At 39.4% G+C, this 16097-nt stretch overlaps 1 protein-coding gene across 2 annotated transcripts in view; it reads left to right on the top strand.

Moving 5' to 3' along the window:
- Nucleotides 1–16097, top strand: part of LIN28B (lin-28 homolog B) — a 100155-nt gene that overhangs the window by 53984 nt on the left and 30074 nt on the right. For both annotated transcript variants that reach the window (XM_058021522.1, XM_058021520.1), the window contains one exon: nt 5627–5811. In XM_058021522.1, coding sequence (XP_057877505.1) covers nt 5627–5811 — 185 coding nt within the window. The remainder of the gene's footprint in view (nt 1–5626; nt 5812–16097) is intronic.

The raw sequence follows: 16097 nt of genomic DNA, 5'->3' as shown, positions 1-16097 counted from the left end.
CCTTTTCTTGGGAGAGATATTGGGTTGAGAAAAGGTAATGCAGAAAAGGAACAGATTATCAAAAGAAATCACTTATTGGAAGTGATGAAACAAGAACTGTAAGTATTGAGTGGAGTTAGAATTCATTTACTCTTCTTAAAAGTTAAAGCAGTAGTAGAAGTTTCTTAGATATATAAATTGGGAAAGACGAAATCCTTCTGTTGTATAGGGAGGGTGGATTTGAATTAGACAGAGCCTTTTGTTCAAAAGTTAAATAAATACCTTTGCACACTTCTCAGTAAGAAAAATAACAGTGTGGGGACAGCGACAGGATGATGAATGGAAACAAGGTTATGAACATGACTACGGTCATGGTGGAAATTCAAGACAGAAACAAATTCCAAGTAAATAAAGGTGTGAAATTGCAGTGTACCAGCTGCATGTGGTTACTGCCTACATACCAGCTCTTTCCCTACTGTAAAGTTACTTGCAGTAGCTCACCCTTTCTCATAAATGTTTTATACATGTAGTGTGCATGGCTCTTCCTTGTCTTAGAGCCAAAGTGCAAATCTTTGAGAAATAGTGTTTTGTAGCTTTTTGAAAGTTACTTTGTGTTATGTTAAGCTTTAAAAAAACCCCGTCTGATGCTGTAGAGTTTGCTTTTTTTACATAAAATATTAAGGAGTACATTCTCATCTCAAAAAGTTGCTGTTTCCACTGTGTGTGCCCCAGAGCTCATTGAACTTCTCTGTGAATAGATTTAGCTCACTGGAAAAACAAAAATCTATCTCTGTTTCCTCTTCCTCTTATCCTCCCCCCTTCTTTTTAAACTGAGTTTGTTTCCTGTCAGATTAGCGAGTTAAATTGGCTTATGGGGAGGACCAAAAGAAGTGCCAGATTTGGTGCAAGATAAGCCCCTAGGAGCAGGAACAAGCCCTTGAGGGTCAGCAGGAGCACTGTTGAGGTGTTTTGCAAGTTCCCAGTCTTCAAATCCTGTGTTAGTGCAGCAGAGCTGCACATTGCCCTTGGAGGGGCTGTTATTCAGGGTAGTGAATTTTTTGTTGGCTTTAGCATTCTGCCTGCAAAAATACAAAATATAAAAATGGTCTTCCCAAACCTCCTAGAATGAACTTTTGGTCTACAGCAAAAGTCCTCATAGCAGGAGTTGTGTCATGAACCTGATACTATTCTGCATGGGTTTTGGTCCAATGCAAGGAAGGGCAGTAGTATGCATCCAGTGTAAATTGTTTTATTTCTGGGTCCTCTCACTGTGTGCCCTTGCTTTACTTAAAGGCTGACGACTCTTGATGGAACTGTACGAGGTTGTTTTGGAGAGATTTTCTTACAATTTTTATTGTAGCTGGGCTTTAGAATATGCTTTCCTTCATGTCTGGATTTAATTGTAGATAATTTTGGAGGAAAAACAGTTTTCTTACTTTGGGAAACTCAGCATACTGGTGGCGTCTGGTCATTGTACTAAGCAATCAATCACTAGATTAAAAGAGTCAGAAATGAGAGATACAGAAAATAAACGAGATAAGCAGAATGCCACCAAATAACTTTTCTCCCTTGTCCCTCTAAAGGATTTAATGTCTGCAAAAGCAGTTGTTCACAGCCCTGACTAGAAATGGCAAAGTTGTGATGAGGTACTTACTCCCCACACTTATTAAAAGTAATGCACACATATCTGAGGCAATCAGGGCCCCTGTAATGATCCTTAATTCCAAACTTCCTTTCTTTTGTAGAGCCTGCTGAAAGCTGTAAGCACTCCCTGACACTGCCCAGGAATTGGTGCATTTCTTTGGGGACCATTTTACTAATACAGTTTATACTTGTTAGGTTTTAGTTTTTGTTTTGTAGTAGGAAATGCTTCCATGAACTTGTGATCATGGGGTTTTCTATTTATATTTGTTGTTACCAATACTACGACAAGATTGCCAGCATTTTGGACCAAGCCATTGCTTGTAACAGAGAGGTGTGAGATTTTACATTAGGATATCTATTAAAAACAAAAAAACAAAAAAACCCCAACAAATCACCATAAATGGTCCTGTCAAATTTAAAAAGCGAAAAAAAAAGCTCCAGTCTGAAACCACTGTATTGACTGCTGGTAAAAATAACAGTAAAGTCTCTGACAGCTGAAAGAGAGAAAGGAGGAAAAGCATGTTGCTTTTAAGTTTTTCTCTTTGTTTGTTGGCGGTGTGCCCATACATCCCATTCAGGGCTCTAGAAATGGTTCACTGACTTGAAACTCTGGCTGCTTTTAATTGTGTCAGTTTTATTTGTTTAAGTAATGTGAGGAAAATACTGAGCTAGGTCTCTCAACATTAAATGATCAACTTTACAGACATTTTTTGTCCAACTCTTTAAACAACTTAAGAGGGATTCAGGTTTTAGATTGGTTTTGCTGGTTTCCAAATGCCATTTTTTCACAATGGCTTTGAATTGTTTGTTACTGCACCCTCAGAGAATCTCACCATGAGCTATACATTTGCACAGAAAGTCAGACAGCACCAAATCCATCTCTGACATTGAAAAGCTGTTGAGATCTATTCAAGAAGAGAACTGTGCAAGTCATTTGAAGTGGGGCTTTTTCAACATTTTTTGTTGTTAAAAGTGCTCGAAAAAAACACATGCAAAAAACGTACACCTGCATAATGTGATTCATGAAAGCACGATTGTTGCTTTACTTAAGCTTTTAAATGTTTAAATAAAAATCTCTTGTAAATAGAGTGCTTTGTTTAGAAATCGAGGTCTGTGGTTAACAGTGAAATAAGAAAAATAAAACATTCTAGAATACTAATAATGCCCTGCTTTAAGTTGCATTTGAAGCAAGTATTTTTTTTGAGGTAAAAAAGAAGACAACGTTACATGTATCAGATGTTAACCTTTTTGCATTTTTTAATAATGGTGGAACTCAGGAAGAAAATGCATAACTCTTACTGAGACTTAACTGTATCTTCATTGAGTTGTAATTAAGCAAGTAGAGAAGCATCCATGCTGTGTTGAGTATTAGAGGAAAATAAGGGCTTATGCCTCTGAGGTTCCCTTGTGATCAGCACCCATCTGTGTTGTACTGATTGTCTGGTTTTGGAACATTCAGCTGTGTGCTTATTTTAGGACAGAATACATATTGTTCAGTTCTTTCCTTTCACCAAGATGTCCCTGGTGGCCACTGAAGGCTGAAGAGTTGTGGACAGACCTAGAGATGGACTCACACCACAGACAGTTCAGGGTTGTCTGTTGTTTCAGTTGAGGAGTGGTGGTGTCTTCTTTTGGCACATCCTGAACTTGGATGTTCTTCATTGTGGCAAGGATCCCCTTATTGCTACACAGGCATTTCAAAGTGGAGAGCTTGCCTGAAATAATGCTGCCCTCCTGGGTGGTTTGTTTCATTGGTTTGCGTACAATTATTGTCCTCCAGTTGCATTAGTAAGAACATTTGCCTATTTATTTTTTTCATGCCTTAAATTTTAGCATTTCAAAAAAGCCAAGGTAATGATTCAGGGAACAGATATTATATATTTCTTCTTTCATGTGTTTCACAGCCTTTCCATGTTGTTTCCCCCACATTTAAATAGTGTTCAACCTCCAGCCTATAAAATCAGCGATTTGTCTCATATTTCACACTGTTACATTTGTGTTTGAGAGCCAAGCCTACTAGAGCTGCACAACTGGATAAACAAAACCATCCTTTTTCCTAATGAGTGAAGCTGTGTTCTTGGTTACTTTTGGCTACTGGACAAATTATAAGCACCTGAGCCACTCAGTCAGACCAGCAGCAGTAGTGCCTTGTGCTGATGCACTGAGAACATGTGCTTTTACATGATTTCATTAAAATAAATATTCCAAATTATTTTATAATTTAATATATTTGTGCTGTGAAAAATAGACTTTTCAGTGGCGCCCCTCTTCAGAAAAACAGGGAGAAGTTAAGTGACACAGGTGCCCCAAGGTAGCTCTACTGCAGAACCAGGAACTCTACTGCAGAACCAGGAACAAAAGAAAGCCTGAGTTGGAAGGCTCCTCTTGATTTGAACATCTGGTTGAGCATCTTGCTGAAAGCAGGGCCTTGGATTGGGTTATTCAGTGCCCTGGTAAGACAAGCCTTGAATATTTCCAGCAAAGGCAACTATTACTTTGGGCTTCTCTGTTTAATTCTTTTTCTAGTGAGCAATTTCTCCTTATGTCTGAAACTAGTTTGCTGTGTAGCAGCTCAGGGGGAACTGCCCTTGCTCTTGGTCCTGTTCTCTGTGCATCCTTGTGGAGAAACCAGCTCCCTCTCTGTGTGGAAACTCTGACCTGTGCCAGTTCCTGTGCTCTGCTAGAGCAGTGTCAGGTGCTGCAGAGCTCCATCAGGGGGCACAGGGAGCCCAGGTCGGGATTGCCAGCTGATTTCTACATGCTCCTAGTTGCACTTGGCAAGTAACAGATGCAGGTTTTGTGTCACTTGGCTTTTTTTGGCATGGCTGACTTGGGGTGGCACCTGCAGTGGAGATTTCCTTCTGGACTCCATGGTTCAGCCAAGTGAATGTTAGAGAATGGATTAAGAATCAGCCAGGATACATTTATTTCTCTTTCCTTTGAGGAATTCATGAGCAAAGGAAGAAAATAGGTGTTATAACTCTCCTGAAAGGCCCCCAAATGTGTGTAAATTGGGGTATTTCGTAATATTCTCTGTGAGTCCAACTGCTTTCATTCATGTACTGTGTAATTTCTAAAATAAAAGTGTACTGCAACCACTTTATCTCCACCACCCCTAAAAGCCTCCTTGTCATTTAACTCAATTATCATTTTATTTAAGAGTTAGATTAATCAGATTTGTCCTGGAATGCTTACTTACTATTGTACATAATTTGTTTGGAATCATGATGAAAATTTTCATTGTTCAGAATCATGAAAATTTTCATTGTATCAGAATCAGTGGTAAGCTCCTGTTGACTTCAGCTTGTCCAAGAGTTTTCTACTGCAGTGTATTATTAAAATACTTATCAGTATTTATTTCACTTGCCCTGATGATAAAAATTTCCTTTTCTGTGAATGAAAATATAAACCCATACATAAATCATGCTAGGTAGATAGGATTTTTTGGTGTAGTCAACAGAAATTCAGCAGCTCACTAGGGATATTTGAATTGCCCATGTCAGCAGACTTTGTTCAGAGTGCCTTCCTTGTGCCTCTCATGCTTGCTGTGTCTTTGATTCATTTTCAGAGCAGCAGACCCATGTCTCAGATATAAAGAATGCAAATTATTAAAACTTTAATCAGAAATTAATTTGCTCTGAAGTGAGCACTTGCTCTCTTTCCAGACCATTTCACTTCCTGAGACCAGTTAAGAATTTTTAAGGGTTTTAAAAATACAGCATCTTTTCTGCTTCATCTATATCATTCATCACAGAAAAGGAAAATGTTATTTCAGTTTTGCTGATACTGAAAATAGGTTATTTTTACTTGTTTAGTGTTGAATGGGGTTTTCAGTGTATCCAGGACTATAATTTGTACTATCTGCTACAGCTCATGCAGAGGAAGCTGTTACTCAACTTGTGTGTGTTGTAGGATGGTACACGGGGTGATTTGTCCTGTTGATTATAAATGTAAATACTGTTTTTAAGGCAATGGTAACCAACGGTGTTTTTCCTATTTACAGAGCAAGCTTTACATGGAAGGATTTAGAAGCCTAAAAGAAGGAGAACCTGTGGAATTTACTTTTAAGAAATCTTCCAAAGGCCTTGAATCAATACGGGTAACAGGCCCTGGTGGGAGCCCCTGTTTAGGAAGTGAAAGACGACCCAAAGGGAAGACAGTACAAAAAAGAAAACCAAAGGGAGATAGGTAATTACCTTACTTTGTTATTCCCCCTTTTTTCCTTTTGCAAGTTTTTCTTGAAATTGTGTTTTCAGCATTTATTTGTTTGTGAAAGGAAAGCCTTCTGTGTACATTTGGCTTTTACATGTAGCTTAGTAATTTTATTAAAGCTGTATCCATACAACTACATCAGTCACCCACTGAAGAGTTTTACTTGAGAAGGTTTTATTAAATTAGAGGGAGCCTGCAGAGGAATATATTATTATTTTGAAGATATTGCTCTTAGACTGGAGAGAGGTCAGTCTGAACACAGGTGAAATTATGTCATGTTTAGGTGAGAATTGTGCATGCTAAAGAGACTATCAAACTATCATTAAACTGCATCAGTAGTTTTATATGGAAAAAATGTGGGTGCTGCAGTAAGGGTTGAGATGTACATAATTTGGTTAATTACATTTTTACTTAGTGAACAGAGAATAAGGTGTTTCAGAGGTTTTAATTCCTGGTGGTCTGAGGGGCTGTTGCAATAATGCTTTACAAATTTCAGGTAATTTTGATTGCTGCACTTGTCTCTACACGTGTGCAGCAGTTTGACTTGCACTGCACTGTTACCCTTTATTTTCTACTTCTGATGGCTTCAAGAAATTCTGAATCCTGTCCACTACAAAGCCACCTGTACCTGGTTCACCAAGGACAGCCTTCCTGCTCAAAAGCTTATGTATTTATTTATTTGTTTAGGTGAATTCACCCTTTTTCCTCATGCTGTTCCCCAGCCCTGACCTGTAATGACTGAAGCCAAGGGGAGTACATACTTTGTGAGGATCCTAGTAAGAACAGCCAGGTTCTGCCTGCAGTGTTTAATGTATGGCATGACTGGGAGGTGATGCTCTCTTCCTTTGCACATTCTGAAGCAAAGCGTAGCTTAGGAAAGATAGGGTCACCTTGAAAGGCAATGTAGCCCAGGTTTGAGAAATTTGGGATCAGGAACCTTTACTAGCTACAAATGAACTCCACTTGTCCTCACTTCTGTTAAAAGCCCTTTTTTTTTGCCCCACCCACCACACTTTAATTTTTTTTTTTAGTTAAGGAGTGGAGACAACATGATACAACATGATATTTGTCCCTCTTTCACCTCCTTTGTAAAAGCTAAAAGCCGTAAAGAAAATTTATTGCTGCTGGAACAGATCAGAGTCCATAACCACAACAAGGACTGTGTAAGCTGGACAAAGCTTTCTTTTTGATTGCTCTCCATATCTGGCCTTATAGAGTGATATTGCATGCAATGGCTGGTTTTTTGTCGTTTGGTGGGGGGTTTTTGGGTTGTTTTTTTTTTTTGGTTTTTTTTTGGGGGTTTTTGTTATTTTGCCATAGCCTTTCAGTATTATTCTTATTTAAATAATTGGTTTTTTCCATGAATTCTAATTGCTAATCTGTTCAGGGTATTAGCATTACCACTGTTTTTGATGTTTCATACTTTGGCAGCAAATAAAGGCCACAGTCATGCTGGTGTGATCCTGTTTACCTATTTGTTGCACATGTATATGAAGGAAGACAATCCTTGCTTCAGAAACCTTGAAATTAAAATGGGCTGGTTGTAGGCAGTGAGGGAAGAATACATATTGATAGAGGCAGGGATTTGAACAATCTGTAGTATACAGTGTAGTAGATGCAGGGGGAAGCAGAACTTTCCAAATGGAATTCATCTCAAGCACATAAAATGTTGGGGTTGTATCTTACCTTACTGCTGCTCCTCTTCAGGGATTACAAAGGGATCCTAGCTCCAATCCTGTAAATGCTTCCCTTACAAACCTCTAAAATAAAATGAGATGAATTCTGCTTTCAATCATGTTTTTTCATAGCTGAAGCATAGAAAAAGTTGAACAGATATACCCTGGAAAACAGTGTGGGGGGCTGATCTATGAGACAGTGTACTCTCTAATGTTCACTTGCCTTTTAAAAAAGGGAGAATTTAAAATTAATTTGAATTAATTTGAATGTGAAAATGTGGGCAAAAACATCTACCCACTTCTGTCTCAGAATTCTTACACTTAAGTCATAAGACACCCAAAAAGGCTGAAATTTGAAATGTTTGAAGTAGCATTGACATTATCACTCAGTGAAAAGCAGTGTCTTTGCTTGAAGGAAAATTAGTTTTGAATGCCTAGACAATTAAAAAGGTGCACCTCCAACATGTCTAGTGAAAAGTTTCTTGAAGATTTTACAAGATTGTTCTCTTGTACTGAGAACTGCCTCCATTTATGAAAGCTAATTCCAACTTCTTGTGTTCGTCTCTTTTTATCTTACCAGTGTAAGAGTGTGAGGGCCCAGCCTCAGTGCATCTTTTTGTCTGGATCCCATTTGATGGATTCTGTTACTCTAATTACTGAGAGGAGTTAGAGATAGCAAAGGTGGAGGGAGAAAAACCAGAAAAGCAGCAATATGTACAGACAGGGAGGAAAAAAAGTCCTGACAGTGAGGTTACCAACGTTGGTGGATTTTGTGAGGCTTCCATGGTAGAATCAGGGTCCCTGTAATTTGCAGTATTGTTGCTGTGGGGACCTTGCTGTGATGATATTTGTGAGGATTTGCGCTGTAACCAGGTGCAGCTCGCTTTGTAGGAGCTCTTCACACATTCCATCCACAGTGTGCTTTGCTCGGCTTTGGCAGTGAGCTGGCACTAAAGTGTGCTGTGCTGCTCTCTAGGAATGACCACGGGGATCTGATGCAGAAAAGATGAAGCACTCTGAAATCACACTTAATCAAGTACTTAGTAATTTGTTGAGACATCTGTGGTTTAGAGTAGAACAAATGAAATGAGAACCTAACCCAGCAGAGTAAAGTTGAGAGGAAAAAGGGAAGAAGGAAAAAATTACACTACTTTCTTTTTTTTTTCTTTTCTTTTTTTTTTTTTTTAACAATCACTCCCAGTGTTTCTATGTCACCTAAAATAAACCAAGTAAAGGACTCTTTTATGAGTTGTAATTATTTATATAGATGGAAGAATATTCTTTAGTGCAGTGTACATATAAATAATTTGACCCACAGTCCTTTGGGACAATATTAATAAAGGTGCATGGTGCTCACAGGACTAGAAGCTAGAGTTATCTTTGGGACCTAGAGGTATTGCCCAGTATCTGTAAATATTCCTGCTAGGAGCTCAAACTTGGATACTTTTTTAGCAGAGTGTCTGTTATGCTGCATTTGCTTAGCTTGGCACTTGCTTCATGTGGAGTGTTCTGGGGGAGATGGGAAGGTTGACAGCTTTCTATTTTTTCTTTATTTTTTTGGTTTTGAAATCTTTACACCAAAATGGAAGCAATGAAATAAATCAAGAAGAAGGGAACAAGGAAGAAATAATTAGGAGTATAACTCCATCTCCCAGTTCTAATTTATGTCATTTCAGTCCTCTGATACCTTCTGCTAACATCACACTCGTGGCCTGGAAACTTCCTAGTACAGGTGACCTGTGTCAGTAAGTGGTTTAGATTTAAACATGTAATAAATAAATACATTGTGAGATTGGACATTGACATGAAATATTTCACTGGCTTGGTTTATAGTGCAGCCCTGCAAGTGAGCTGTGAGGAAGGGATTTGGGAGCTGCTTCAAATGATGGAGCTCAAAGAACCATTGCCACTGGATAAATGGTGATGCTGAATACACCCTGGGGTATGACTGGTGAAACAGCCACGTGTTTGCAGCTCAGCTGGCTGAACAGTAATGAGTGCTGCAGCATGGATACAGCACTTTGAAAACTTTTATTCCAATATAGATAAATATGAAGGAGGAGCAATTAGAAAAGAAGTGGTTTTGTGTTAAGATGTTATAAATGGTGTTCACCAGTAACTCTTGAATGTGACCAAACCCATAATCTTCAAATAAAGAAGAACACAGTTCTAAACCACCCACAGGGTGGAAATAGAGCCACTTAGGGAAGGAGGGGTTATAATTAAATAATATAATTCTCCCTGGGTGAACTGTCACTTAAAACTAGTTTGTGTCTGAGTCAGACAGAAAATGGTTTTAATATCTGAAGACATTTTGTGGATGATCTGAAGTCAGACTATATTAAGAAAATCTTAAAGGTCTTTAAAAGCTCGTGATCTGCACAAACAGCCGCTAAGCTGGTGTGGTGCAGGAGGGGATGACACATGGTGGCATGCCATGGAGGACATTTGAATTGAAGTTAAATGGACTAGGAGAGCTAGGTTAGGACAGCAAAGTTACTTCAAACTTGATATTATATCAATTCCATCTCTACTGATTGAATCACACACAAGTGTATAATCTAACTTTCACAGAAAAGCCTCCATTGGCTTGAACCAAGCAGGTTTTTGTGAAGGAGATGTGAACAATGAGAGTGGTATGGGCTGGGCAGGAGAGCCCTGAGCTGGTGCCGACGTGGGAGAAGCACATAAGGCCCCTGCTCAGCAGATGGGTGGGGACAGCCTGTCAGTCCCTTCTGCTGAGAGTGAGCAAGGCCAGGCTGGCTGTCACCGCACACAGCCCCGACAATGGGGAGACATCACTTGGCCAGCCCCAGGGACCTGCTCTGGGCAGGTCCTGAACAGCACTGAGGTGAAGTGGGGAATGGGCAAACCGAGTCATCCAGCTGGGGAAATGGACAACAAGTTCAGGGAGTTGTTGCCTTTGGCACAAAATGGTGTCAGCATGTTACTGTGAGATGGTGAATTTTTCCTACTCCTTTTCAATGTAGATTGCATTCACAGTTCTGCCATTTTCTAAAGAGGAAACTGACACATAAGTAGTGCAAATATTGCATGGTTTGCACCAGTTTCTTAGAAATACAACCTTGCATAAGGACATTACTCAAGGGTGGTGTTTCAGCAATTAGAACATGAACACCTCCTCTATGATTGCCTTGCACCTGGTATTAGATGGCAAGAATCTCTTCATTCCAATTTTCATTCTTGCTTTTGCCATTTTTCAAGCATAGGACATTTTTTTGACTGCTTGCTCTTTCTCTGCATCATAATGATTTATTTTGTTAGGTGTTTAATTGCTCTTTCCAGTGTTGTCTGAGACAACCTTTTAAACTTAGAATGGAAAGACAGCCATAATTTTGTTCTCTTATGTGAAAATTGCCCTATGAAATGAGGTCCCTCTGGCCTACTACCATCTTTCCAACACAGGCACATATTTAAGGAGAGACTGGAAAAAGCAGGGAGGTATTGCATTCTATCTCTGGCAATAGTGGTTTAAACATTCCGTCAGTATCAACAACTAATGTGCAAAAGACAAATTAGATGAAGTGTTAAGTCCCTGAATTTGCTGGATGCAAGTTCCTTTTGGATCCTCAAGCAAAGCTTGGTATTATTTGTGCAGAGTTTTATAGAGTTAACAATTTGCATGTCTAGACAATGGGCTTGAATGGAGATAAACCACTCTGAGTAATGCTTCCTTATGTAATTTTAGGACTGATATTTGCTGACTGTGCCATAATAAGCCACTAAACTGGCATGAAATGCTTGTAACAGGAACTTCAGAATGCTGAATTAAAAAAAAAAATAAATATATATATATAAAAGAAAACAAAAAAACTACCTTGAGAGCTTTGCAATACTCCAGGTACTTTATGAAGGTTTTACCTTAACACCTTAACAGGGCTACAAACATGAGGGACAAAGTTTTTTATCCTTGTTTTTTTTCCTCAGGTTGGCAAGACTTTGGAAGTTTTAGCAACATTTTGAGTATTCCAGGTGTGAGATAAAACCAGAACACCAAAGGGTCTTGTTGGTAGGGTTAAAACCTAGGTAAATTTTAAAAATAGCTACCAGTTGGTGCTGTGGCTTGGAGGCTTGAAAGCTGGCTTGGAGATGGATCTCTAGGGCAGGAGGTCAATCTTTGCTTGTCTTTGTGCAGACCCATCCAAGTCTTAAGTCAGAAGCCTCTGAAAAGTGTTAGTGCATATATTCATTAGACAGCCCTTGTTAAAATCTGCATCATCCATCTCTGTTTAAAGGGAGCTCGGCAGTCACAGCCCTCCTGCATAACAAACGCACGGTGTGCTTCCAGGACTTGGCCTGTCCAGTCTAAGAACAGAATCAGATCTTCAGGAGCAAGTATTTTTGGCATGGAAAAAAATGAAAAGAAAGAAAGTGGCTTAAGGGAGAAAAGATAAAACAACTGCCACTGCCTGGTGTGTATAGCTCCCAATACCATGGACCACACACTGTGTGTCATGATTTCTTCTCTGGCACAGGGTGTAACTAAACCAGTTGTCCTGAAATGCCTGGTGTAGAACTATGGGAAAGTGTTCCAGAGTGAGAGCAGAAGCAGGAGAACCTCACCTCTTGGAAGACAGGCTAGCTTCTACCCCCAGATCCAACATACAGCACTGGGAGCTGCCTTTCTCAAAAGATACTGGATTTCTCTTCCATAGTTCTGTAGCTCAAGCAGTCAGGAGCCAGGATGCAGAGCTGAAAGATCAGTGCTTGCATGTTGGAGCAAAGTGTAGAAAATTATTACAGTTGTGAATAACAGCATGTATAATATTTGAATATAAGGTTTTGTTTTTCAGAAGACATGGAAGAAATCCCATTCAAAATTTTAAATCATGGTTAGATTTGCAAAGCCAAGTGCCCATAGTTAGATGCAGGCTATAAAGCTTAATTTGATCCAAGATCAGTTTTAGATATTTGGAGGTACCCTGGCACACTGTAATGTGCTGGGTGCTTACACAAGCAATCCCCATTCATTTAAAAGGCCATTTTCTGGTTTCAGATAATTTAACTACTAAATCCATCACAAGGCCATTTAAAGTAAGAACTCTTTTCAGATCCTCCATTGCTGGTGAGCTTGCATGACCATGCAGTGTTTCAGCCTGCACACTTGGGTGCAAGCAGGAATTGGCCTTTGCACTGAGGCCTACAGATCATCAAAAGATGCGAAAATATGTGCTGCCTCTCCACCATGTGTCTTCTGGTGGGGCTTTTCATGTTCTTCAAGTAGATGCAAATATCTGTGCCAAGGGAAGAGCCTGGAACCTGGTAGCCATGATTCTGCTAAGCAACATCCAAGTGTGGTTTTCATCACTACAAGCTTAGAACAGAGTAGAGCCTGGAAAAAGTTTTTTGGTATGTGTTTGTATGCATGTACAGTTAAGAAGAGAGAGGCCCCAAATTTTTCACAGTGTTTATAATAAGAAATCCAAATTTGATGCTAAAGTAAGTAGATTCAATTCTGAAAACATACCAGGAACAGATGAAGTGAGTAGGAAGGTGTCATTTCTGTGCAGCCTCATGTAGAGTAAAGCTGTCCCTGCACAGCAGATGGGTTTCTTAAGTACATACACTGTTTTTGGAACGCAGAATATTTTTCTTTAATCGGGTGTCGTCTCTGGGCTTCATGTTTTCTGACTATTATTCAACACTCTTTAATCACAGGGTGAGCTCCTTCTCCCTTACAGTAAACTCTCAGTGTATATTCAGACCTTTGCCTGCACTGATACACCTAATGATCCCACTGCATTCTTACTGTACTAATGATTACACATACCAGAAGGAGTTCAGAAGCAAAAAGAATTGAGAGCTTTGCTCAATTTAACAGACATTACGCATAAATCCAGTAGAGTATATGTTAAAAGTATCTCAGTAAATAATTTTCAAAAAATCATTCTGTTTCTAAAAAAATCTTCCTGACATAACTGGCATATTCTTCTTTAATTCAAATTTGTTTCTCAGTGTTTAATTTCTTACTACTATACTATTTTCAAGTAGACAAAAATAAACAAAAAAGTGCATACATTTTCAGGGGTCAAATCAGGAAATACTTACTCTCGTGCTTTGAAAATAGCAGGGAACAGAGAATTATTTGAAGATATTGTCCAGATTGTGATAATTCTGTTTTAAGTTGATACTGATCCTGACTACAGACTGTGCTGCTTTCAATGAAAGAGCTGAATGACACATGGTGGCATGCCATGGAGGACATTTGAATTGAAGTTAAATGGACTAGGAGAGCTAGGTTAGGACAGCAAAGTTACTTCAAACTTGATATTATATCAATTCCATCTCTACTGATTGAATCACACTCAAGTGTGATGCTGTAGCTGTCAATGAACTGGGAACAGACCTGCTCACAGCATAAGCTGCCTGTGCTGTATTTTATGACAGCACACTGTAATTAAACAGCTAAACCCCAAATCTCCTATTTTAGGAAAACTATTGCATTTCTTGCCTTTTTTTTTTTGGTTTTTTTTACATATGTTGCACTCGAGCATCACCTAGCAAACATACTCAAAACACAATAATAAAACATAAAATGTAATAAATACACAACGCTGAGGACCATTTATAATGGTGATTCCAGATGATGGAAATAATTGTCATATATTTTGGCCTGTTGAAAAAGATACCAAAAACTTGAAAGCTGGAGAAAAATGAATTACAGCATATTTGCTAAATCCCTGAAACATTGCCCCTGATTTACCACTGTGGATGAATCTGATGCTCTGTAGAAGGAATAAAAGTTCTGGAGCCCTTTAACTTCAAATTAATAAAGACTGTGTGGTAATGTAATTCCAAATCACTACAGCTGTTTCTTTTATTAGCTGTGGCTTCATGTTTCTGTCCTTGACACTTAAAGATCAAACCTACTTAAATATGAATAATTTAAAATGTGAATTTACTTCAATATCTTATTTTGCCAAGAAGCTCAGCAGCTCATTATATAAGAGGAATGTGTCACAGAGGTAGTCATCTCCATGGTGGTGGTGCAGGCACGATGCTGCTCTTCCCACTGTGCATCCCCCAAAACCTCAAGCACCTGAGCTGGAGCATTTGTCAGGCAGGTAGTGACACACAGGCGGTGTCCTGAAAGAAATCATGAGTCTGTAAGGGCACATTTACACCAGAAAAGGGACTCTTATTTCAGGGAAAACACACCAGTTGAAGCCACCCCTGCACAGCAATGTTGCATCCTCCATGCAGAAGTAGCAGCACTGAGTGGGACTTTGCAGTTTCTTCTCCTGGTTATGACAAGCTGCTCAGTGAAAACACAGTGGAGCTCGAATAGAAACGCTCCTGTGGTATCCACAATCCCTCAGGCGGGGTAATAGGAAGGTATTTCAAGGATAAAAGGTAGGGTGAAGATTAGGAAGAAGCAGGAATAGGAAAACAAACACAGGGAAGATGAGGAAGGAGGTGGATGAGAAAGGACTTAGGAAACAGAGAAGAGACCACTGAAAAGAGTGTCAGTGTGAGAAGCCCAGATCTTTTCCAGGCTCCAAATGGTTGCCTCAGTGCTGGTGGTTCTGCTGCTCTTCAGGGACTACAGAAAAACCTGAATCTCCCTGCACACACAGTCAGGGATTCAACTGAATTTTCCTGCATTTTGCAAAATTGCTGCAAATCAAGAGCTGGAGCACAGGTTGGTGTGTGAGCTCCTGCTCTGCAGCCTTGCAGCAGCTGTGGTGATTCCAGTGGACCTGGGAGGGTTGACCTGAAATGGGACTTTCTAGAATATTCTACGTATTGTGTGTTCCTTGCTTACCAGGTGACAAACGAAACACATCTGACAATCTGGAGTTTGTCTTGCAGAACCACAAAATGCAGCCCTCACAGTTGCTCAGTTTGAACTTTGCCTTAAATGCATCAAGTGCTAAAAAACAGTGAGTGTTCCAAGGGGACTGGTATTTCAAATTGGGCACTTAGAATAATGCTCCTCTGGAAAATAATTTTGGCTTTTTTTTTCCTTGTGCTCCAGAATCCTGTGCATTTCTCTGATACCAAATAAACCACACATTTTGTAGAGACATTGCAAAGTAGTTGATGTTTGTAGTGCGCGAAGAGATCATAGTGAGAGCCTCAAAATCAGTATTTTTTGTGTTCATGATTTAGCTGGATTTGGTGGTGAGTTCAAGCATTGAATTCAGTAGGCTAAGGAAGAAGGATGCAATAATTTGTATTTCATGCAGCAAATGAGAAAAGGCAATATAGGAGAATTCACATGTGGGTTCACAAGCTGTTATTGCAGTGTAAATTATTTCTATCTTTCGGTAGATAATAGGATCTGTAGAAATTAACCTGCATACTCCTCTCACTAGTTTGGGAATTTGGACTAGTTTTTGTTAGCTGTAGGATGAGGATGAAGAGTTTCAGGGAGGAAGTGGAACCCTGCCCAGGAGAGCAGAGGTGCTGTGGCCAGGCTGGAGGAATAGCGAGCCAAGCATGGCATTATTGATGAAGTGGGAGCTGGCTTTGCTCAGTAACAGTGGAATGGTTAAGGAGGAAAGAGTTGTGAAAGTTCACTATGAAATATGGGAGTGAGCTAAACAATTTCTTTTCTTTGAT

Source organism: Melospiza georgiana, chromosome 3 (genome assembly GCF_028018845.1).
Source record: "Melospiza georgiana isolate bMelGeo1 chromosome 3, bMelGeo1.pri, whole genome shotgun sequence".
Lineage (NCBI taxonomy): Eukaryota > Metazoa > Chordata > Aves > Passeriformes > Passerellidae > Melospiza > Melospiza georgiana.
This window is presented reverse-complemented; position numbering and strand designations above follow the sequence as displayed.